Source organism: Armigeres subalbatus, chromosome 3, assembly GCF_024139115.2.
Source record: "Armigeres subalbatus isolate Guangzhou_Male chromosome 3, GZ_Asu_2, whole genome shotgun sequence".
NCBI lineage: Eukaryota > Metazoa > Arthropoda > Insecta > Diptera > Culicidae > Armigeres > Armigeres subalbatus.
The window spans coordinates 98,409,028-98,434,847 of record NC_085141.1 but is presented as its reverse complement, the minus strand read 5'-3'; the positions used below and the strand labels follow the sequence as shown (position 1 = coordinate 98,434,847).

The 25,820-nt window shown below is 38.2% G+C and overlaps 1 protein-coding gene and 1 long non-coding RNA gene across 8 annotated transcripts; one reads left to right on the top strand and one right to left on the bottom strand.

The window, feature by feature from the left end:
• Positions 1-5,323: 5,323 nt before the first annotated feature.
• LOC134219928 (uncharacterized) lies at positions 5,324-6,224 on the bottom strand. Its single transcript, XR_009981716.1, has 3 exons — positions 6,093-6,224; positions 5,652-5,974; positions 5,324-5,591 (listed from the first exon to the last, which is right to left on the bottom strand). It is a non-coding gene; the product is annotated as an uncharacterized LOC134219928 (long non-coding RNA).
• A 1,428-nt stretch (positions 6,225-7,652) lies between these two features.
• LOC134226584 (dual specificity protein phosphatase MPK-4) lies at positions 7,653-24,733 on the top strand. 7 transcript variants are annotated; one of them, XM_062707439.1, is made up of 8 exons: positions 7,653-7,779; positions 7,855-7,924; positions 7,991-8,143; positions 8,622-8,686; positions 8,749-9,165; positions 20,159-20,258; positions 20,315-20,550; positions 20,610-24,733. In XM_062707439.1, exons 5-8 carry the CDS (start codon positions 8,865-8,867, stop codon positions 21,245-21,247), a joined length of 1,275 nt encoding a protein of 424 aa, XP_062563423.1. In that variant the 5' UTR covers positions 7,653-7,779; positions 7,855-7,924; positions 7,991-8,143; positions 8,622-8,686; positions 8,749-8,864; the 3' UTR covers positions 21,248-24,733. The 7 variants fall into 7 exon arrangements, with proteins under 7 accessions (XP_062563423.1, XP_062563425.1, XP_062563422.1 ...); XM_062707441.1 differs by having other exon boundaries at positions 7,855-8,038; XM_062707438.1 differs by having other exon boundaries at positions 7,855-8,143; positions 8,622-8,684.
• The last annotated feature ends 1,087 nt before the right edge of the window (positions 24,734-25,820 follow it).

Genomic DNA, 25,820 nt, shown 5'->3' with positions numbered 1-25,820 from the left:
GTACTATATAAGCCGATAATTTGTAATTTCGTTAATTGTATCGAGATATAAGCATCCTTCCTACTCCTCCCCACATCAAAGGATCAACATAATTCTGGAGAGAAGGGTGTATGTCATCTAGCTTTCTCCATTCAAAATTGGCTACAACTTTCCATAATTATGCTAGCAGAAGTTATAACATTTGGCACTGTCATCCTACTGACAATCTGTAATTTAAGAGATTAATGATCAGTACTCCTGCTGGAAGAAGAAAATTATAACTATACAACACAGCTCACGCTAATCACTTACGAAACTCGTTTTCTGCTGGAAGCGAACTCATCTACTAACATTGACGTTTGCATCGATGTTTGCATATTGTTATAAAAAACAATGAAAACGCAATGCTTACTTGATCGTTTTTTGAAAATTAGTTTGACTTTACATCACAAGTTGGCGCTTCTGTCGAAACAGTCTGTTCGCCAAAAGATTGTATGGTATACTGAAGAGTGGACTATCTTGTACTTAAATATCTTTGGTACCATGTCAGTGCATAAAAATTAGGTCTCGGACAGAGCGTGTAAACCATATGCGAACTATCGTAATCGTAAGAAGCTGCTGCCGTAAAAAATGAGGATAGGAAAGCTATTCTTAAATCAAACAACTCAAATTTTATTGTCTGAGGACAATAAAATATCACATTTACAACGGCTGCAGCTGCGAAACTTTAGTTTCAATATTTGTAATTAAATATTCAATTCTGGGGTTTGTCTCAGTAGTATCCAAGCTTGAGATAGGTTCGTCGTGAAGCATAACAAACGAAACCTAAAATTAGAAAATAATTTATTAACAATTTATATAAATAATAATGGCAAACTCAAAATCATGCCAAAGTTTATTTGTTGCTGAAAAAATAAACAACTTGATTGCTGTCACTGGTAACGAGTAAAATCTACGTTTGCTTAGATAAAAATTACAGTTCAGTGCCGCAGAAGGTGTGTTGCAATATTAATCAAATAGTACCATGTCATAAAAATCAAAACAAATTCACTTTATTTCGATTGAAATTTGCTGCCATCGATAGCTGTGAGACACCCCTTGTGTTGCACTGTCCAAAACGAAGAATATTTTCATTTCAGAAAATGGCAAATTTCACTGGTTTATCAATAACTGAAGCTCATTTCGAATTTCTATTTCATAAATAAGACTTTAGTTAAGCGAGCTTTTACCTTTGAAATGGTGTCATTTCCGCCCATATCGAACCTGTATTTCAATAGATATAAGCACATATTGGGATGCACTTCCTCTAGGGGTCAAAAATAGGACAGTTACCCTATTGTACAGTAGCCGTTCGATAACTGCAAAATGTTTACTTTTCAGTTAACGAATGCCGTTCGATAACTGCAACGCATTCTAGACGTAAAACGGTTGTCAATCGACTTCAGATGCAATAAAAGTACATCTAAATGTGCAGTGCAATGCAGCCTGTCATTGAGTTTGACATCAGTTTGAAGTTTAGCGGTCCGATAACTGCAAAACGGTTGCAACTATCGAATTGCAGATAAAAAGCGTTGTAGTTAAATGACTTGCAGTTATCGAACGTCTACTGTATGTGGATTTCCCTATTGGACCCGACCGTTCGAAATAGTCGCTTCTTGAACAGTCGTTGAAATCGCCATTTTCACCTTCACACCCGTTTTCGTAGTAAAATCTGTCAAAACTGACAAGTCTGCCACATGCTTTTTGCTGTTTCCCTCGGACTTCTCTTTCTTTTCCGATGTTTTGATAGACAAGACGCAAAAAAAACAAGATAATCTCGACACAGTTGTTTCATAAGGGCCAATGTCGCAATGAGCTCGAATGGAGAAAAATGGGTTCGAATGTTCCATGACATGTTTTCAATTATAGTTCGAAAAGTAGATGGTATTTTAAATGCTAATAGTTTGCATGAAATACATCCATATCTAATCATAGAAGCCACATGTAAATAAAATTTACTTCGGATTTATTTCGATTTGAAAATGTGATTAAAGAACTAGTCGTCCTTTTTTTATAACAGTGTACACTTGCGCCCTTCAGAAATGCGCCATAATGTTTTTCACAACATCCTTTTCGCCCAAATTCCACGCCCGGCTGTCAACCTATTTGTCATTATCGCCTGTTTGCATCGCCCCGTTGTGTTTTCAAAGTACCGTTTAGCCCTTTTGCTCACATGTGTTTTTGATGCAAGAACGAAGTGTCATAATGCGTAAATGAAAGACAGTTTAGCCCTTTTGCTGTCATGGAGAAAACGGGGCGCAATCGCACTAAGAAAAAAATTCCAACTAAAAAGTAATATCGCCCTTCTGTATTTCTTTGTTTTTACAGCTAAAAAACAACATTTTGTACTATTTTTAATATGCTACATATAGTACATTTTCAGGAGGTTCGATCTATGACATAAACTCGATTTGTTTACATTTGCGACTTCGGCCCTTATGAAACAACTATGTCGATCTATCAAACATTTATTGTCGGCGTAGCACCAATTTAGAATTCGGAAGTCGGGACTTCCGAATCGAACTTTCTTCAGAAGTTTTATCTGTCAAACTAATTGATGCGTTGTTTAGCGCATCTTTAGGCGAATCTAGCGCACTATTTCCGAAGTTGGGAAAGTTGCCTGTATCTGGAGAAAAATCCAACTTCGGTATAAAAAGCGGTCTAACTTTTTTTCCGGATACACAATATTGAGTTTGGCAAACCTTGCTGCAAAAAAAACGTTTGAAACTGGGTGATGCGGATAGAGCCGCTTTTCTGCGCTGGGGGATATTTTGAAATCATTCCTATAAACAAAATTATTTTGCAGTTACTTGGCTGTCAAACATTTCCCGCTCTTCAAATTTCTCTTTACATGCTGCAAATGCACATGCGCTGCAAATGCGCTAGACTCTACATTACTTTACGATTGTTTACATACATTCCTGCTCCATTCAGCTCAGGGGACTGAAGAGAAGGCTAATACGCCTGCCCACCATTCATTCAATATGGCGTACAATGTTTTTGTTTTAATTTTGTTTAATTCATGATAACAAAACTTTGAAAGTATCGACGAGCAATTTTTCGACATAAAGAAGCCACAAAACACTAAAGGCTCGATGTACCTCAACCAATTGCAAATTTTCGGCAGGAGAAGCTAATTGCCGATAATTGGCACTAACTGCGTATACGTATACGAACCAATCACCCAAAATGAGCGCTGCATTCGGGTATACTACCCTGAAACAGGGTACCAAAAACAGAAGTACCAAAAACGATGTTGGGTAGAGTGCCATTGTACCGCGGATGACAGGCGTGATTCAGCTCGAATCTCATGAAATTACGTAACGAGTGCTTTTTAGTAGCATTCCTACTAATTTTTCACTCGAAATATAATGTGAAAATATTTGTTACAAAGAATACAAAACTAAAACAAAGTTTGTTTTTATTTTTTCCCTAAATAATAAAAATACTCGACTGCTTGGGCATTGTACTTGCCACAAAAGATAAATATTATAAATTCAGTAGAAAACCGAATTATAGCCGCTATCAAAATCGGATTTTTCTCACAATCCATACGTTAAACCTAATTTCGGAAGTAGTGCGCTGTATACCACATCACCAAATGAAAACAGCGCAGCACTTCCGAAGTTAGGTTTAACGTATGAATTGTGAGAAAAATCCAACTTCATTAGCGGCTATAATTCGGATTTGCACTGAATTGATAATACATACTTATGCAATGGCGGGGATAGAAAACCATTCTCGATTATTTTTTCAAAAGGACCAAACTAACATTTTTTCATGAATTAGGGTAGAGGTAAGCGAGCATTCAATTAATAACTGAGGAAATGCTAATAGAATACAAACTTGAAAAGCAGGCAAAGTTCCAATTGGAATGTAGAGCCATTGAAGAAGAAATTTTCTTCTATTTATTTGAAAGCTTGAATTACATTAATTCATTTCCATGTTTCTTACATATTTCAGGTAGCAGGTGTTGAAAATAAACTTGTTTTAATGAACTAATTAGACTTCTAACGTATTCTTCATTCAACTGAATTTCCAAAACAATGAAATCATTCTCGTACTTCGAATAAACGATAAAATCACAAGTAACACAACCTAATACATACATACTTAACTGAATTTGCGCGTAGTACTGATAATTCTTATTTAATTCAAAACCTGACTCTCGCTTCTTAATATACAACTTAGTTTCTTTACAATTCTCTAACATCCACTCCAAACCATGTTCTTTACCAGACATTGGGCATTTAATCTCAATTAAAATATTACAGCTAGTATCGACGCCATCTGGACTTACGCCAATCCATGGTTCTTTCACGCAAACTACAAAGCCACATTTTTTCACTAATGGATTTCGTTTTATTCTGTAGCATTCGAGTGCTGATTCCTCTGTTTCCCTTCCATAATCTAAAGCTTTTGATCGGATCAGCTTCGGGTTCAGATAAAAAAATTGTCTTCCTTGGCCAATCTGCATTCTTATTACGGGTGTATGTAAAAAGGTCGTAACAAGAGCTTGCAGTGATTCTTATTGAGCGATATAAATACCAATCATCATTACGCTGTTCTTTAGTTTCTTCGGCAATATCCAATATCGACTGCACATTTTTAAGAACATTGGTCTCATAAAATTGCTTGTAATTTTTCTCCAGCAGCCATTAAATATTGCAGATTTGTTGGACATCAAGTATCATGCCGTACAACTCATTGCGTGATACATACTCGCCGTAATTCATTTGCGACAGAGGACCAGCTATGGGCAGTGGTGCACTCAATTCTCTCCCATCGATGTTGATGACGCACATAAGGGCGATGACTTGGTTCGGATCATTGTCGGGTTATAATTGAAGCTTTGTCACGAATAGAACTTTCTTATTGGTAATGACGACACTATGACTGACTTTCACATAACTAATCTATTATGTACGAGCAAGACGGACCAATTTATTGAACTTAACAACACTTAATATAACAACTGGACAAATTATTTATTGACTTAATTAGTTCAAACTGCGCGCGAATTACAAACTGTATGTCGCTTGGACAACGAGTCTCAAGGACTATTACTGATTCTAGCTACTTTGGCGGTTTTATAGACGAACTAATGACAAAGATTTCTATATAGACAATAAGCTCAGTAATTTATAACTATTAGATAACAAAGGTTTACAATATTTGGCGCGCAATACACATACGCATATCCCACTGCTCAGTTATGTCGACAATTGTTATAAGCAAGCTACTTAGGCTGCTACCAATGTTCTACAGTACTATCTCTCAAATCCGATATTGAATGTATGCGTAAACAGATGTGTTTCTGGATCGCTGAACTCGGAGATGCTATATACAAAAAAAATCATGTTATGGACGTTCAACTTCATGACTTCACTCGGTCGAAGGCCTGCTGAAGAAGCTCTTGCTTATTTAATGTATCAACCGGAGTAACGACTGGGTGCTGTCGAATACAACACAGTTGCATCAGTGGTTTTGCGTTCCATTGGATGATTTCAGCTCTACTCCTACCCCAAGCTTGTCGGGAATCCGTGCACGTCATAAATTCAACCGATCTGAATCTGAAATCATTAGATTTTAAAATCTCAGAAAAAATTTTTATCGTTCATGTCAATATTTACTGGCACAGGTGCAGAAGACAAGCAATAATATGCTTGCATCGGGATGTTCCAGCCTCGCAGGAACAGCACAGTGACCATTTGCGGTAGTCTGATCCGATCTTCAAACGTAGCTCATGCGGAACATCTGCTGGGCGAGAGCTCTGTAGCACATATGACGTCAACTCCAGATAATCCTGCAATTTTTTTTGTGTAGCCTATGCAAATGATGTGACCAGAATCGAATACATTTTGGCCTTCTCGCAAAGGTTTCACGGAATCCCCAACATAGTCAAAAACCTGGCCAAGTGAAATCGTGACCTTTACAATATTTATATGCCCAGCATCTAAAACAAAACAAATAACCTCAATGTTGCCATACCTGATATATACACTGTAATTCTTATTTTAGGAATGCTGACCGATTTTAAATTATCTGCGCAACGAAAAGAAATGTTTTATTACCTTGTTGTTCCATGATAATCGTCAAAATAATGATATATATCACAAAACTTTATAAAATTATTTCTTCGCGCTTCAAGGAGCAGCCAATGTTTTGATTACTATCACTTTTTTGACAGTTCAAAAGTTCACCCGTAGATGGCACTCATATTGCATTATTGTCAGATTTTCTGGATATGATACAATGCGCGGCGTTTGAAGTGTTCCCAAATGGGTACTTGCACAAAACTTCACGCGGCGAATGACTGCGTCGAAAGGTACGGCCGCGCCAAACGATACACCGCAATGCTATTCACCCATACACTGAGGAAAATTGACGTATGATTTTCAATCAAACGCCTTATGAAAATTTGCCTCAAGGAATCGGTATGAATTTCAATATATTGCCTTATGAACGATGATTTTCATTAAAAAAAAAAGTAAAGTGCGGCAGACTGGGTTCGAACCATGGACGTCGAGGTCGGGAGACCGGTTGGTAGACCACACGCCCATCGACGCTTGATTATACTGGAAGGTAACAGCGTATAAGAACCACTCTTGGTGGAATAATCAGTCGTTGATTCATAAGGCGCCAGTTATGAATTTCGCTAGTCCAGTTCGCTGAGTGTAAGAATCAAGTAAACGGGGTGCAAAAAGCGCGGCGGTACCTTTCATGAAGGGTTCGCCGCGTGCAATTTTGAGAAAATCAGACAATAGTTTGAAATAAATTTACATATATTAGATCCGAAACGAACATAACCACAATCTCCAATGTTTAGCTCCGGCACAATAGAAAATTTTGGCTTCAGTTTGACAACCAAATCGATTCTATTCGCACCACCCAGGTTTGAAATAGGCAAGTGAACCGCCCAAGTAACCATGGAGCTATATATGATTGCAAATAATACAGCCATTAAAGTTGACTTAAAGTGGAAAAAGGCCCTTTTACGACCGAAATAATGCTTTATTACTTTGACATGTTGAAATAAAACATAAGTAATGCATCGCTGCATTCGTAATACTGAACTAGTGTATCATTGCTTGACAGTTGATGAATAAATGCATCTTTACATCGTTAAAACTGAGCTAATGCAATTAGCATTTAATATGTTTATCTGTGATTGATTACATGCATTAATTAATGCTTGGTGGTTACTTGGGCGACCTTCAAATCCATTGGTCAAGTAAATCCACAATACCCCCCTGGAAAAATCATTGAGGTCTCCAAGCGGATTTTACCAACACTATCACAGAGTGATTTTTTTTGCTGCACACTGAATCAAAATGAAAATTTTCATTTTCACCTGCTGCCGAGGTAAAATTTGCGATATTTTTCTTAGTGTATCAACGGATTGTTTGTTGTTTTCTAACAGCAAACAAGAAAAATATGACAGTTCTAACAGCAAACAAAGGAAAATTTTGTAAACACGGCACCTACACTGATGGGAATGGAGAGGGCTATGGTTTTGGTTTAAAAGCCGTAATCATTACGCGAGAAATGTTTACGTTTTGAATGCAGGCGCTTTTCAAATGTTATGCGAGATCTGTCAAAATCCGCAGTTGCAAAATCGCGCCCTCTCTCGCTTTCTGCACGTGTTTGTGAGAGTGGAAGCACAAGGAGCGCATCAAGGATTCTTGAGTGCGGGAGAAAAGTGGGTGTTTTTGGATGTTGGAAAAGTGTAAACAAACATCGCTTCCTGTATACGGCCTGGTGAGAGACTATCGGAAAATCTCCGAACGTTTCGGTGCGCGGGTGGTGATCTCATTCAAGACTTTTCAATTTCAGTCACACTGGTAGGTAGCTGCAGTGAGGATAGAGGTTCGTTGGCTACATCACCGCTTTGCACAAGCAGTTAGTGCGTAGCCATTTTCCTAGGATTGTGCATCATTATTTTCACGAAAAATTACTTCATTCCGCTTAGTTTTGGCCGTGCAGCCGTGTGTTCTACATACCCGAATTGTTAGAAGTGGTAAGGACCTGTTTGGGAGATCCAGAAAAGGGTTTTTCAACATTTCACAATTCGTTCGAATCGATTTTTCACTCACACTCGAACAGATTCATTTCCGATTTTAGGGTAAGTACCGTATTTGACATCCTTATGTACAACCATATTCTTTACGTTTTTCTCGTACATTTTTTTTACATTTAAATGCACTTTTGTATGTTATTGCAAAACAATATCGTTAAAAACAAAACTAGATGCAAAAATGTTCATAAAAAGATTAGGGGTGATAATATCTAAATATGATGCATCAAATTAGGTGCCTTTTATAGAATGATCATGCCTTCATGTTACTGATGTCTGATATTATAAATTTAATTTTAAATAAGTAGCTTGTTTACTTTGACATCAAGATATTCTTTATCAAGTTTTTACTTGAGAACAGTTTAAATGTGCCAGAGTGTTCATCAAACCATGACTGTTTCACTAGGATGCTTGTGATGAACTGCTTGTGATGGGGATTAATATGTTAAGATATTTAACAAAAAAATAGTTTTCGTACGGGTGATTTGCCGAATAATATGCAATTAAATATTTTTTTTTATTACAGATTCAAAACAGAAACAAACTTTTTATAACACACAACCAGGAAAAACTACCATTCGTGATTACTGTGTGAGTTATAAAAACAAAAAAAAAACTTAAAAATCGAATAAAAAACAATTGTATTTTTTAAGGAATTACAACTTTGGAGGCACCGGGTGCGGTGGGAGTGTGACGGCAGCAATCAACAAAAGGCTTCAAAATAGGTCAGCTCAACAGTATTCGATTCAACGAAGACGGAACGGCTAGAATGCACGAGGGCGAAATAGTGATAAAGAAGGTGCAGGGACATGTCCCGAAGTCCGGCGCCCCGCGGGAGAAACCGTTAAAGGACGCCGTCGTCACCTATCGGCTGACGCGGGACGACATCTCCGGTGGACCGGTCAATCTGGATGAGATCGAGCCGGGACTGTGGCTGGGGAATGTGACGGCGGCAGCGGATTTGCCCACACTGGAGAAGTTAGCCATCCGGAGTGTGCTGACGATCGATTCATGCCCGCTGCCGACCCATGTGACCGAGAATCCCAGCTTGAGAGTGAAGTATATTCAAGGTAAGTCGCAAGGGGATTGTCGATAGCTGTAGGATTTATAAAGGAACTAAACATTGGCATTTAGAACATTTATCGTACTCAATAAAATTACAATTACAGGCATACCTCGATAGTACGTACCCTCGATTGTACATTTTACCTCGATAGTACGTACAAAAAAAAAACATTTTTTTTTTCATTCGATTTTCTGTACGATTTTAGTAAAAATTTCAATATGCTTTGATCATTGCACATGCGGGGGTCCTTCATATGTTACGAAATAATTTCACAACTGATTTAAACACCATCGTGAGCTTATAACGAATTTAGTAGCAAAACTTTGAAAAAAGCAGCGTGTCATAAATGTTTGCCAGTCTTACGTAACACATATTATACTATCATTTTAAACAATTGAATGAACATCTGAAACAGCTGAGCGATGCGGAGCCCGTCCAAGCCCTCATAAAGCAGAATATCAGCAAGAGGAATTCTTTTGTCTTGGACGCTTTTGCACACGCACTCGCATGAGTATGTCCAAGATTTTTTTATGTATACAGGTTATCCGACTTGTCAATATCCCCAACTCAGCCATCTTGGATTTTTGTATGGAATTTATGCTCGTTTGTTTATTTTTTGCACTGAAAATGTACGCGCTGGTTATTCCCATCTACTGACGAAGTCGGATAACCTGTACATCAAAAAATCTTGAGTATGTCATCGGCATAAGAGTGTTATCAGCAATAATTGAAATTCTATGGGCATGATTTTCTTAGAAAGCAGATTAGCTATCCACTTAATTGAACAATTATTATGTTTATGAATTATTTTATCTATCAAGGAAATTAGTTCCAGTTCTAAACCGAGGAGTAAATTAATTCCATCATGGGAATAGTGATTCATAAAATTGAATTTTCGGCAAGATGTTTTATTGTCAATCGTCACTTTTTGTAGTAACATGTATAATCATGCATGATGTGTAACATATCTTTGAAACGTCACGAATATCACGTAATTTATGGATGTTCCGAAGCATTAACATACAATATTTCATAAACACATTAGCCTCACATTTACAAGGACGATAATTTTGCACAATGCTACATGTAGGCACCTTTTCAAGAAAAATCTGAGTCATGCTGGTCCGTTGTGTACTATATCAAATATAAATTTGCTTAGAATACAGAGTCTTCTATCGAAATGTTGGCTTCCGAGCGGTTTTATAAACATTACATCACTCCCAAATAAATACAAAGGCAAAAAAAAAAATTGTTTTGTTCGGTATTTTTTTGCTTCGATAGTACGTACGCTTTGATAGTACGTACACTAAAATTACGGAGGTGTACGTACTATCGAGGTATGCCTGTAATAACTATTCCGAAAAAATTGTAATTTTTCTGAGTATATTATTTTTAATCAATTATGCCAAACGACCATTATGCCAAATTATTTTATGTCAAACGACTTTATGCCAAACGGCGTAATATCCGAAAGCACACCTGGAGACACCCAAATGGTGAAACTTGCAACCAGATAGCCTATGTTCTGGTGGATGGGCGCCATTTCTCGAATGTTATAGGTGTGCGGTTTCAGAGGGCCGAACATTGACTCTGATCACTACCTCGTTGTCAGTAAAATTCGATCACGGTTGTCAACTGTATCGAACGAAAGATGACAGCGAACGATGCGTTACAATATCCAGCGATTGTCGGCGGAAGGAGTATCGGCTGAGTACCGCCAGTAGCTCGACGAACGGATAAGTGCAATCAACGTTAGCGACAACATCAACGATCTATGGGAGTCGATCCATGGAGCGGTGAGCACAACAGCACGAGAAGTGGTAGGCACTGCACAAAGGCGACCCAGGACGGGTTGGTTCGATGTGGAGTGTCAGAGAGTGACAGGCGAGAAGAACGTTGCCAGAAGCGGCGTGCTGGTGTCGGGTACCCGATCGAATAGAGATCCGTACAAGGAAGCAAGAGCAGTCGAAAAACGAACCCACCGAAGTAAAAAGAGTATGAAGAACATGTCTAGACCAACATTTGAAAAGGGCGTAACAGACAAAATGTATTCCTTATGATTCTTCCTCTAAATATATAGCCCTATATGTGGACGAAGCATCGGAAGGAATACATTTTGGCTGTTACGTCCTTTTCAATTGTTGGTCTAGAAGTGTCTAATGTCGAATTCGTTTTTAAAAAGTTCCAACCTAGGTTGGAACCAGTTCCAACCTAAGTGCTGTCAAAGTGTTTTTTATTCGCTCAGGTTGGAACTAGGTTCGCACTAGTTCCAACCCCAAAGCTGTCGGGTTCGCACTGTGTTGTTTCACGGTTTCGCACCGGGTTCACCAATACAACTTTACTTCATCTGTCAAAACCACGTGGGTGGATGGGACTGGGCGGAATCAACAAGCAGAAGGGAGAACCGAAACTGTCTGTTTATTAAAATAAAATGCGCGTTGGAAATCTTTGTTTCCGGGAATTTTGTGATATTTGTTGTTGTAGTTTTAAATGAAATTAATCCGGTACTGTTGTCTAGATTCAGTTTTGAATATAATTGTTAGGGAAGTTATGTATTCATAAGTTCATTCAGGTTCTCCTCACAGATTGTGTCCCAAATTAGGTCGGTGGATGGAATTATGTAGTTTGGGAATTCCCCTTGAAACTTGTTCACAAAATCCGCTAAGACTTGTCAGAAAAATATATTTGAGGAATACTGAATAGAATTATTTCTTATGCAGAATTTCTTTTGAAATTCTTCCAAAAACTCTTTCGTTCGTTTCAGAATTTTCTTCGGGAATTCTGCCAGACTTCAAAAATTCTTTCAATAATTCTTTCTTGACTATTTGACGATATCTTTCAGGCATTGCTCCATATTTTTTTTTTCCAAGGGATCCTTTCGAGATGAATTCCTTTGGAAATTCTTCTAGGAATATCTTTGAATACTGTTCCTGGATTTTCTCTGGAAGTTACTCCAGGAATTGATTAGGAAATTCCTACAATAATTCCTTCATGAAATCTATCTGGAATACAGGAACTTACTCGAAGTTTCCTTCAGGAAATGCTCCGCAAATTTTCGTACATTAATTCCCCCGGAAGTACCTACGGAAGAGGTACGGAAGTACGGAAGAGCAATTCCTCCGAGACATTCTTGAAAATTGAAAATGCACGGGGCCCAAAATCCGGCGGAAAATTTTCTCGAGGTGTGAGGCTACCTTTATCAGAAGAGGTAGCGAGGAAAAAAATTAGCGAATCCTGAAGAATTTTTATTACATGCTTCTGAGTGTTCTCCGAAAAAAAAACTTTTGCAGAAATAGATGAATTTGAATTTTTGTAGAATATTTTGAATTTTGAATTTTTGTAGAATAGAAAATCTCATGAATCACATGAATTTTATACGGAATTCTTGGTGTAAAAATGTGCACGGGATTATTGAATATAATTAAATAGGGAACTGTTACGATCTCCATCTCACTGAGATGAATGTATCTCATCGGGAAATAAAGAAATACAGCGCCAATTCCTTCGCTTCTTTTTGTCAACATGCGTGCTCACTGCTGAAAAAATCACAAAAATAATAAACAATCCAAATTCCTTTTCATTGCTTTGTTTTTGATGGGATGAATATCGAAGCCATGAGATTAATTCCAGGAGCAGTTCCCCTATGTATATCCGCTCAAAAGTAAATTCCACTATCCGCGAACATCAGTTCACCCACTTAAACATATTTATTTATCATGATCTGATTAGTCAAGGTCGCACTGCCAGTGCACTGGATGTCCTGGATCATATGTTTCGAATCATAACAAACACGCTACGCACACCAACATATCCAATGAAAGATGGAACTGAAAATGTTTTTTATTCAGGGTTCGAGTTGGCACTGACCCAGGTTTAAAAACGAATTCGACATAACAGGCGCAGGAAAAAATGGAGCACATTGATATGCAGAGGTTTTATGAGACTGTCAATGGCGTTCGGAGAAAGACAGCGCCATCTCCTGTCATGTGCAACGACCAAGAAGGGAATAAAAAACAGATAAAACCGAAGTGGCTGCCAGGTGGAAGCAACACTTCGAGACTTTGTTGAATAGTGGAAGTGACGGTGCATCGGTGAACAGAATAAATATTAGCGACGATGGACAAGCTGTGGAGTCGCCTACACTAGAGAAGGTTAGAAAAGCTATTAAAGACTTGAAAGACATTAAGGCTGCGAGGAAGGACTAGCTCCCGGCTGAACTTCTCAAACATGGCAGTGAGCAGCTTTATGAAGTTCTGCACCATATTATGTCGAAAATATGGGAAGACGAGGAAATGCCTGCTAGCTGGTTGGACGGCCTCATTTGCCCTCTCTTTAAGAAAGGGCACAGACTAAAGTACGCCAATTACCGAGGAATAACCCTCCTTAATTCGGCGTACAAAATTATGTCCCGTATTCTCTTCAACAGATTGAGACGGTGTTTGGCATTGAAGTCACCAATTATGAAAAATTTGGATTTGTTGCGAGTGAAATTGCACTTGATGTTAATTATGAAAAGGCAATATATAATTCATTTGAAAGCATCAAAGTAAGCTTGATCAGATATGAACAACGACGGAGAGCCACCAGAATATCAATCAAAGCAATCGTGGTATTTCACGAACATTCCAAGACATGTGGCAGACTTCCGCTTGCCTAGCAGCATGATAATCTCCACAATTCCCTTCAGCATCCGAGAAGGATTAGAATCCGAGAAGAATTATCAACAGAATCCGAGTAGAATTATCATTGGAATCTCTGAACAATTCATTTCAGAATCATCATAGCATTCTAAGTGAAATCCAAAACAATTCACACTGGATTCCTTTCGGTTTCGTTGAGTGATACCCTTTGGAGTCTGTGGGGGATACCCTCTATAATCCATGGAGGATTTGCTCCAGAATGCCTCGTTTAATTGTTTCGGAATTTCTTCCGGAATCGTTCGAAGATTGGTTTCGGAATCGTCCGGAGATTTACTTCGGAATTCCTTGACGATTTGTTTCAGAATACTTCGACGATTTACTTCGGAATCCCTTGACAAATTGCTTCGGAATCATTCGACGATTTGCTTCGAAATCCCTCGACAATTTTCTTCGGGATCCCTGGAACATTCACGTTGGAATTCATGAAGGATTCCCGAGGGAATCTCTGAAACATTCCCGTTGGAACTCCTGGAACATTTCCGTCGGATTTTCTGGAACATTCCTGTTCAAACTCCTGCAACATTCCCGTAGGAATTTCTGGATGATGGAAGATCCGTAGAATTGGAATCTAATTGGAATCCCTGAAACATTCTCGTCGAAATCTCTGCAATATTCCCGTCAGAATCCCTGGAAGATTTCCGTCAACATCTCGGGAGGATTTGGAATCCCTGAAACATTCACTTCGGACTCTCTGGAAGATTCTTGTCGGAATCCCTGGTGGATTGCCTTCAGAATCCCTGGAGGTTAGCTTCGGAATGCTTGGAGGATTCCCGTCGAAATCTATGGAGATTCTCGTCGGAATCCCTGGAACATTTCCATCGGAATCACTCAAGGATTCTTATCGGAATTCGTGGAGGAATGTTTTTCAATCAAGATAGATAGAATATTCATAAAATATGCAAAAATATCCCTAAAAAAGTTTGTTTTTGGAGCGATCATATAGCCTTTACGTATACTTAGTATACGAGAAAGGCAAAAATAAATATCGTATGTCATAAGGCTAGGCATAGTAAATGCTTGGTAATGCGTTTGCATATCGTTGGTACTTCGTGTACTTAAAGGAATAAAATAGTTCTCATTTCGCGGTTCTATGTCTTACCCAGCAACTCCTACCCCTCCCCTCGTCCATACAGGTCGGGTCGCAGGTCGGGGTATGAGCAACCTTAGGGAAGATCGGGTACCCAACTCCGGTGGGAACTATGGTCATATGCTGACAGGGAAGGGGTTCTCCATGTTGGCCACAACAGCGTGTATTCCCCAAGCTAGCAATCATCCGAGTGCCAACATGGGACACTAAGCAAAACTGTGCACCATAGTCCACCGGAAACTTAGGGGGTTTGGTGACAGACCCTGTAAGCCAGAATTTGAAAACCAAGCAACGAACAATCACCAAGAAAATACGGATCGGAACAATCGGCAAAGACCATAGCGACGAAAAGAGACTAGCGATTGGAAGCTAGGTTCATGGAACTGTAAATCTCTTAACTCTCGGGAGCACACGCATACTCGCCGATATGCTTAAGGACCATGGATTCGGTATGTAGCGCTATATGAGATTTATTGGAAAATCCCAAGGAATTTAAAACAAAATCCGAAGCGTTTTCCGAATGTTTTTACAGTAAAGCAGTAATAGAACGCTAGTGGCGCTGTAACCATTGAAATTATTCTGCCAAAATATGCTTCAATAAGCTTAATAGCCTATTCAGATTATGATTAGATTATTTATCGTAATAAATATTATGTAAAGCCCGCAGTCCACTGTTTGTCATAATGACAAATTTTGTCAAGTTGATCCGGACATCTATCAAACCGATTAGAAATCGACATGGATATCAGGCTTATTTGTATGTATTTGTCATTATGACAAACAGTGTACTGATAGCTTTAAAGCGGAGAAAGAAAATTGAATGTATGGTGATGGCATCAGGTTGTTATCATGATATTTATAATCATAAATGGCGTAATCGTAATAGGCTATAACTTGTCCGTTTGACACTCATAGTACCGGTACCTTGGCTGCTAGGTCCAAGCAAACTAGATGTTGGTCACGCGATCAGGTATAAACACTAGGGTGGTTCAAAAAATCGATTTTGCTCCACAGTGCTCATCTGATTCTTTACCATGTTCTGAGTGTCCTTTGAAAATTTGAGCTCATTTGGATTAAAACTGATTTAGCACAAGCCGTTTCAATTTTGCATGCAAATTAGTATGGGGACATTTATTTTTTCATTATACTGTTAATGGCGCTTCCCCATCAAGCGCAGGTAAAAAGAAAACCTACATAGCTAAAAGGAATACTCAACAGCTTTAACTCAGTGAAAACCGCATCTCAATTAATCGTTCCAATAATTAGTAATCGAATTTAATCTATACCGTGGTTCTCTGGAGCTAATTGCATAACTCATCTACAGGCAACATTGCTGCTCGGGGCGCGAAAGATAGCACACACAAATTCAGGCTACTATGTTGCCCTGCACATTTCAGTGATGCCCTCAAAAAAGTTTAACGATCATGACTAAAGATTCGCAACCTGTCTTAAAATCGATTACTAATTATTGGGGCGGTTAATCAACATGCGATTTTCGTTGGGTGAAAGCTGTTGAGTATCCCTTTTAGCTCTGTAGGTTTTCTTTTAACCTCCGCTTAATAGGGAAACGTCATTAACAGTATAATGAAAAAATAAATTTCCCCATACTAATTTGCATGCAAACTTGAAACGGCTTGTGCTAAATCAGTTTAAATCCAAATGAGCTCAAATTTTTAAAGGACACTCAGAACATGGTAAAGAAACAGATGAGCACTGTGGAGCAAAATCGATTTTTTGAACCACCCTAATAAACACGTTAGGCAAGTAGAAGCATAAGTACTAGAACGCTAGTGGCGCCTTAGTCAATAAAAGTATTTTGCCAAAATATGCTTTCCCAAGCCTAACTTGTCGGTTTGTTATGTATAATGTTGTAGTGCATGTTTTGTTTCATTACCAACATTGGTAGTACCTTGTTGACACTTGTAGTACCGAACAGGAACGACATTAGCAATCTAATACTTTTGCATCTACTGTTAGGCATGAGTACGTTAGACATAAAGGAAATGCCCCAAAAACAGCCTATGACATAAAGAAGGTATTATGCCTAACGTCATGGACCCAGCGATCTCATATTTTTGCATCGACACATTACTTGAAGGAGTTTTCGTAAGAAGTTCTGAAAGATTTCCTGAAGAAATCCCCAAACTTTTTTTCCGTAGTTTTCTAGTTTTCTTAAGTTTCTTTAAAAAAAAACAGCTGAAATAAAAGAAATTTTCGAGAGAGAATTTCCTAAAAAAAATTTCAGAAGAATATCTGAAGAAATCTGCAAAGTATTTTATAAAGGTATTTCCGAGGGATTTTCACAAGACATTTCCGAACAAACACCTAGAGCAGAGGTTCCCAAACTTTTGGATATGCGACCCACCTAGCAGAATCCCATATTGCTTGCGACCCACCAGGTACCAAATGTATTGATTTTGTGAAATTAGATAAAAATGAGTTCGCGTTGTATTTGTCAAAATTTTGTCAATTTTTGCCTTTCTCGTACAACAAAGTTGTACCAAAAGGTTATCATTTCACTCCAAAATCGAACTTTTTATAGAAGTCTCGGAGACTCATGATGTTATATACCAATCGACTCAGCTCGTCGAACTGAACAAATGTCTGTCTGTCCGTGTGTATGTGTGTGTGTGCACACGAAAACCGAAAAACATTAGCCACTTTTGCATATAGTAATTCTTAACCGATTTTCTCGCAACAAGTTGAATTCGACAGGGGAAAAAGCCTTGTTAATCACTATTGAATTTGATAACGATCGACCATTGCGTTTAAAAGTTATTAAGGAAATGGAATCGAACTATATAAGCGCCATATAAGGTTGGTGTCTTGGCTAAATGCGAGAAAGGTGAATTAGGTTAGGTTTTTTAATGTGGATTGGATTTGGATGGGATTTGAATTGAATTTGGGTTGGATTTAGATTGGATTTGAAATTTATTCAGATTGGATTTGAATTGAATTTCGATTTGATTAGGATTGGATTTGAATTACATTTGGATTGGATTTGAACTAGATTTGGATTGGATTTTAAATAGATTTAGATTTGATTTAGATTGGATTCGAATTTGATTAGGATTGGTTTTGGATTGAGTTCGGGGCTTAGATTTGGATTGTATGGGACTTCTTTCTACTTGCCCAAATATCGTGAAACAAAAAAAGGCCGTTGACCTCGTCAGGTTTGTTGTTCTTTAATCATCCAATCGTAACTTAGATCCTAATTTAAAATATGGATTAGATTTGTGGGACAAAATAGTAACAAAATTATGAATTAAGATTTGTCTTTCGCGACCCACCACTGAACAGCCCATGACCCCCCTGGGGGTCGCGACCCACAGTTTGCGAACCTCTGACCTAGAGGAATTTAAAAAAAAATCGTAAAGAAATCGCCAAATGCATCTATAAAGAAATTTCCGAAACAATTCCTTGAGATGTTTTCTAAAGTTTTGGCAAAGAATTTTTTAAATTAAATCCTGGAGGAAGTTCTGAAGCAATTCTTAAAATCCGGAGGAATCTATGGAGAAATTTTCAAAGGAATACCTGGAGAAACTTCCTATGTGATTCCTGAGGAATTTTGATTGAATGGTTGAAGGAATTTCTGGGTAAACTTGCGAAGGAATTCCTGGAGGAATTTCTTAAGTAATTTACAACATTGTTTTTGTGTAGCCACTAAAATATTCTTTAAAATAATATTTTTCGCTATATTTACTTTTTTGAATTGATTATTTTGCTGTTAAAATCTATATATGGCACGTTTGTTTTTTTCCTGGAAATTAATGTAAAACACCTGGAAAAAACCTGGAAAAATCAGGGAATTTTGTTTTCACAGATGAGTAGACACCCTGTTATACAAAGGTGGCTGTAGCACTACGAAGAGAAGAGCACTTGAATGGCAATGTGGTAGACAACTATGGCGGTTTGTTAATTAATCTGGGACCTGGACATACGACTTCCGGCTCAGAATCTCCAGGAAATCCAGGAGGAGATCGGCCGGGTGAAAAATAACAAAGCCCCTGGAGTTGACCAACTACTAGGAAAGCTGTTTCAACACGGCGGTGAGGCACTGGCTAGAGGGCTGCACTGAGTAATTATCAAGGTTTGGGAGGATGATGTTCTGCCGCAAGAGTGGATGGAAGGTGTCGTGTGTCCCATCTACAAAAAGGGCAATAAGTGGATTGTAGCAACTACCCCGCAATCACATTGCTGAACGCCGCCTACAAGGTACTCTCCCAAATTTTATGCCGCCGACTAACACCAATTGCAAGAGAGTTTGTGAAACAGTACCAGGCGGGATTTATGGGTGAACGCTTTACCACAGACCAGATGTTCGCCGTACGTCAGGTATTGCAAAAATGCCGCGAATACAACGTGCCCACTCATCATCTATTTATCGACTTGAAAGCCGCATATGATACAATCGATCGGGACCAGCTATGGCAGCAAATGCACGAAAACGGATTTCGAAGGATGGAGTGATGTGCGTTGTTCGAATTTCAGGGGCATTCTCGAGTCCTTTTGAAACGCGCAGAGGGTTACGGCAAGGTGATGGTCTTTCGTGCCTGCTATTCAACATCGTTTTGGAGGGAGTAATACGGAGAGAAGGTATTGACACGAGTGGTACGATTTTCATGAAGTCCGTTCAGTTATTTGTGTTCGAGACGCAATTGATATTACAACACTTTGAGAAAATGGAAGAAAGCTACATCAGACTGAAAAGGGAAGCAAATCGGATCGGACATCAAAACGTCGCAGACGAAGTACATGTTAGGAAGAAGCTCTAGAGAGGACAATGTTAGCCATCCACCACGAGTCTGTATCGGAGCGACAAAATCGAGGTGGTAAAAGAATTAATGTATCGTTACCAGTGGAGAAAGCCGGAGAGGAATCGTGGCTGGAAATCTTACGTACTTGTTAAGGATGAATCATGAGCTACCCCAACTATATGGCTACCCCATTATTCAGAAGGCAAAAAGTGGAAGGGTACGATGGACAGGGCATGTTGCAAGAATGTCGGACAGCAACCCTGCAAAGATGGTGTTCGTCCAAAAAAGTCACAGTGTCAGTAAACTCTTTTCAGTGTTTCCTTAAAATTCTTAAATATTCCAAGATTTCTGAATTGTTTTCAGATTCTTAGGTATTAGTTATTAGAACAGTAAATTTTAAAATTGATGTTTCAAACCTAATAATTGGTTCAATTTTTTATTGCTTTTCTTCAGCTTCTGATGTGCCAAGGGAGGATCTGATTAAACACTTTGAAGACACGAACAATTTCATCAGGGAAAGTTTGGAGGAGGAGAGAAATGTGCTTGTACATTGGTAAGTCTTGAGCGGTATGTTGTAAAAACAGTAAATATAGTTCCATCTCATTCCAGTTACTTCGGCGTAAGTCGAAGTGCCACCATAGTGATTGCCTACATCATGAACAAGTATAAGCTAACCTATGATGCGGCCCTCCAGCGAGTCAAGTCCAAAAGGCGGTTCGTGATGCCTAATCCGGGCTTCATCAACCAATTGAAACTGTTCAGCATCATGAACTATCGGATCGATCCGCTAAACGAGAAGTATAAACTATTTCGGCTCAAACTGGCGGCCGATAATGTACGGAAAGGTAAGTTACCGTTTTCCATTTGTTGTCTGATAAATTCCTCATTTCGTCTCCATTTTCAGCAAAACGTCTTCCGGTGAACTGCATGGATGTTGTCAAACCTGATCCGGCCGTCACGCAAGAAACACCCGAACCGATTGTCTACAGATGTCGCAAATGTCGCCGTGTGGTTGCTACCAAGAGCAATCTTCTACTGCACAAACAAAAACCTCCGGGTCATTCACCTGCTAAGCACTTTAATTCGTTTGGTGACGTAGTAGCCGGATTGAATGATGACGAATCAGATTCGGAAACTCCGACCAAGGAAGGGGACGGCACCGAAGGGGAAGCAACTACTGCGGAACCAACGGCAGATGAGCCAGAAGCAAAAGGCGCCGTAAAGGAAGGCTCATCAGTGAACTATGTAACGGAACAATTGCGACGCAGTTCGATTAGTAGCGACCACAGTCAACGGTCCTCGGAGAAGGATGGCGTTTGCAGCAAAATTTACTTCACCGAACCGCTCGCCTGGATGACCGACATCTATCACAATACCCAGGGTCGGTTGTATTGTCCCAAGTGCACGGTCAAGCTGGGCAGCTTCAACTGGGTGATGGCAACCAAGTGCCCCTGCGGAGCGGAGATCTATCCTGCATTCTATCTGGTGCCGTCCAAGACGGAATACTCGACCGTGGTGCAGAACGTGCAGGTTACGGTGTAATTTTGGTGCATTGTTTCAAGGAAAGTGGAGATCGGGCGTTGTTGAGTTAAACGAGTGGGAGGAGCTCAGAGGAGAAACAATGATATCGGTGGTATTTTACCAGCAAGAAAACTAAATCAAATAGTGAATCTTCCTATTCAGTATGTTAAGTAGTAGTTTGGTCACATTGACTGATAGTACGGCGATCGCATACTGCTTATATGCTTCTCCTACTCGTAGGCAAAATGCATTTATATATTGCGATAGTCATCTATACAATAATACAATATAAGACATTCATATGTGCATAAAAATATATAATACCCACCGTTGAACCATTGAAAAATAATAACCAAAAAGTTTAATTATTATTAATTACTTCTTTTATGTTGAAATTAGGATGCCGCCATGTTCCGCGTTTGGTAGGTCTTCTACTTGTTTGGAACAAAATTTTGTGTAAGGGCGACGCCACTTGCAATTCGATGGATTTTTATTATTAAACAATGTTTTAGAGAATTTTGAAACGATTGTTCAGTTATTCACTACGGCGTAGAATTTCAACCCATTTATTGAACACTAGCAGACCCGACGAGCTTCGTTTTGCCTTAAATTGATTTATTCTCTGATTAGTTCTCGAGAAATGCAGAAATGTCTGTTTTATTTGTATGGGAGCCCCTCTTTGCAAAAGGGGCAGGGGTCTTGAACCACCCCCTTCGAAAACCTCCAAATGCCAGAATTGGTTTCATTTGCTTGATTAATTTTCGAATTATGAAGATATTGGTGTTTCATTTGTAAAGGGAGCCGCCCTTTCCAAAAGCAGTCTAGACTCTAGAATCATCCTAAGAACTTTTCCCGGCTCCAAAAACCTTTACATCGTGGAATCGTTTTCGAAAAACAAATTCAAGTCAAAACCGACTTCTTCCAATAGGCCTAGAGGGCTTTTTTTTTTAAAATAACTGTGTTTCCAAGTCAGTCGATTTTGTATCCAACCGACTATATAGACTTAGATAACTTGTGAATCGGTGGATATAAACGTTCTTGAAATTGTAGACGATCGACTTTTTGAATTGAACTCAAATAAGCCCAAAATGTGTCATTGATCGAAGGATAAGGCTATAAGTAGTCTACATAAACCAACGCACAATTTATCCAGTTTTATCGTTATTCTCCAGGCAGAATAATTTCGACTATTCATAAACGACAAATTTCACCTCATTTGAGAAATCTCATATGCTAGTCTATGCGTAGATTGAGAGATATTTTGTCGTCCTTACTAAAAAATGGTAATTTTTCTCTCCCGAAAAGGAAATCATTAAAAAGAAGACAGAATCATTATAGCTAATGAATATGTTGTGTATAAGTTAAGTGTTAAGCTAAGTGTTTCCATTTATTTTTTAACTGCATTTACATTATATCATATTCTGTTCAATAAATCAACAATTGTTCGTATACTTATACAGCTTCCATGCGGTATCCTTCACAGGACATCGCTTCCGATATCCACCAAAAAAGAGACCACACAGAGCCAATAACTTTTTATACTATCTGCGAACAAGAGCACTATTGGAGCAATTCAGCAAAACAGAAACGCGCAACTCGAAAGTATTATCAAAAACAAATAAAAACTTATTTACAAGCATCCCGTAGAAGAGTATTAACACTTAAACTGAACGCAAAGAGCAAGCATAAATGCCATTTAAAATGACAGAATTAGGAAAATAACAGCAACAAAAAAACAATGAACAATGTTGTAACTAAATCCACAGATAACAGACATCCAGGCTAGAACAAATTTTACTCAAAAAGCTGTGTAAATCAAAGTACGTTGAATACTGACTGTGGCAATACGTCGTTTGGTGGCGCTAGGTGTCTTTCATGGCGACAAGCGTACTAGCTGTCATTTTGCATCAAACAAACATTGCGCGCCAAAATGATACCAAGCTTGCCGCCTCTTTCAGCACGTGATAACTGTTGATGTTTATTTTTCAGCCATAGTGCCTGACGAGGTAAACGAGGTAAAAAAATATTTTTTGCAAAACACTTTTTCGTACCTTCAAACATTCAAGTAGAGTTTCTGGTACTCAAGCTACTTCTCATATTGGTGAAAAATTATATGCTTATAAAAGTTTTAACTACTGTCGAAGAGAGATAGTGTTCTAAAACAGTTATTCAGTTATATTTCTATACATAACGTGAATTGAAAGACTAGACGGGGCATGAATAATTGAAAAATCATGAATATATTTGCACACCAAAATCTAAATTCTAGTTACAGCGAAATTATTTGCTGAAGTATGTCCAGTTTACTGTGATTTCAGCATCAGCTTTATTCTCCTGATTGATTGCAATTTCTATGAGACGTAAAATATTTTCTATCAATGTCATTAGTAGCAATGAAAAAAGTAGAAAATTAATTGTGAAGCTGATTTAATGAAATTCCAATGCTGTCTAATTTCTAGCGAAATAAACTTAAAATGTGAGCACAAATTATGGCCTTTTCATCCTTTTAGTGCTTCGCTGCTGGTTGTGACGCTAATGGAAAGGGTCACAAAACAAACCATACGCTCCATGATGGCAGAGAAATCGCTTGCGTTAGTGTGAGAAAGAAACATCACATATGGAATCAAAACCAGTGTGAGGAGGAGTATCTGTTGTTTATGTTTATGGTGGGTGATGGCGCCTAAAATTTTGACAGCTTCTTGATGAGAAAAACTATGCGATGCCAGCGCCTCCACGAGATTGCCACTTGTGTTGCGTTTCAAAACGTGCGTTAAATTCCTTACACACGATTGAAAACGGACTTGTATGTCTGTTCTCTGTGCTAAATCAAAAATCAAAGAAAAATGCGTATTTTCTTATGTTTAACGAAAATGGGTTAAGCATGTTTATTATTCCAAAGTGTTACATTGTTACAAGTGATTTGAACTTTCGGAAATTCGCCTTCTATCCAAAGAACAAACTAGCTGAAAGCTGTCAAAAATGGTTTCTGAAACGAAGAAGTTTTTAATGTTGTGTTTAATTTTAATATACAAGGACATGTAATCGAGAAAGTTTCAATACGAAAGATATATACATTACTATTCTTGTTTGCAGGCAATCGTAACTTTTGCACGAATAGGATTTGTTGGAATCGTTTTATCTTTCAATTTTGCTTGCAATATTTGTTCAAAAGTCTATTCGAATAGAAGCAAAAACACAAGTGAAAAAACGCATAGGTACAAAGTGAAAATATAGACATTTCGAAAGGAAGAGTCAAAAAAATCCAAATACATTCGAAATATCAAAGCATAAGAACTTTTCTGTTCCAAATTTATAGAAACGTTTCCAAAAAACTTTTTGTTGAATTGCGATGCGTGATTAAAAGTTATGAGTAGTGTTACAACGTTAGATTTGGGAAAAAAAACTCGAGAAAGCTCACTTATGTATCTGTAAATCTGTAAATTCATGCCATTTTGTACAATAATTTTCACGTTTTATCCTCAAGTAAATAAAATATAATTATTGAAATTGTTAGCAGATTAATTTAAAAGAAAGCCACTAGACCAACGTGCACCTAGTTTCCGATTGTGTAACCCGCCATTTTAGGGTTACAATTAAAACACATTGGTTCTTGGGCCAATTTAGCCTTTATTTTTAAGTCTTTATTAAGGTATTTTTTTAATCTACAGACTAAGTTCAACACCGGTTTCTGTGTTCGTCTACTAATTTATTATTAAATGTCTGTATATAAAATAAATGTCTGTGGTCCATATTTGTATGTTTGACTGATATTTATTTTGTACTAGTCGACCCGGCAGACGTTGTCCTGCATAGTAGGCGAAAATGCACGTTCTGAGTTGCACATGCGAAGTATTATATAGATATACTGCCGCTAACCGCAAGTCAGACTTATCTGTATATGGCACCCATATACCCATATGGCACCCATATACAGATAAGTCTGACGCAGCATAGTTGCTGTAGGGTTTAAATAAACATGTATATTAATTAAAAGATGACGTTTGAGTAAAATTTGTATATTAGGCCGATACAAATATTTAAAATCCATTTTGTCTCCCTCCCCCTCGGATTTTTTTGCCAAAAAATAATATTTTGAGGGGGCAACAAAATAAAATTTGGACAATTTTGAGGATTTTCGAAACATTCTTTAACAAATCCGAGGAGTTTTTTGATTTTTTTCATTTTAATATTTATTTTTTATTATCCCCCCCCCCTTGACCTTTCGGAGACCAGTAGGACAAAAAGTCAATTAAATATTTGCAACGGCCTTATAATCAGTTATTTTTTGTTTACCTTCTGGTTGGTGTTTAAAATATGTATTTATCTACATTATTTACATTATTGGATGATTTATTTACACTGTAGTCGGTTTTTACGCGGGGGATACGTTCCGCGTAAATCAAAACTGCGTAAAAAACGACTTCACAAAAAAATAGATTTTTTGTGGTTTTAACGTGTTTCCGAACCTTTTGTGAAAAACCGCGTAAAAAAAACTTTTGAAAAAACCGCGTAAAAAACGTCTTTTAATAAAAAAAAAAACGGTTCTTCGCTATTTTTACGCGTAACCAAAGGTCTAGTGAGACCTGTTTCAAAT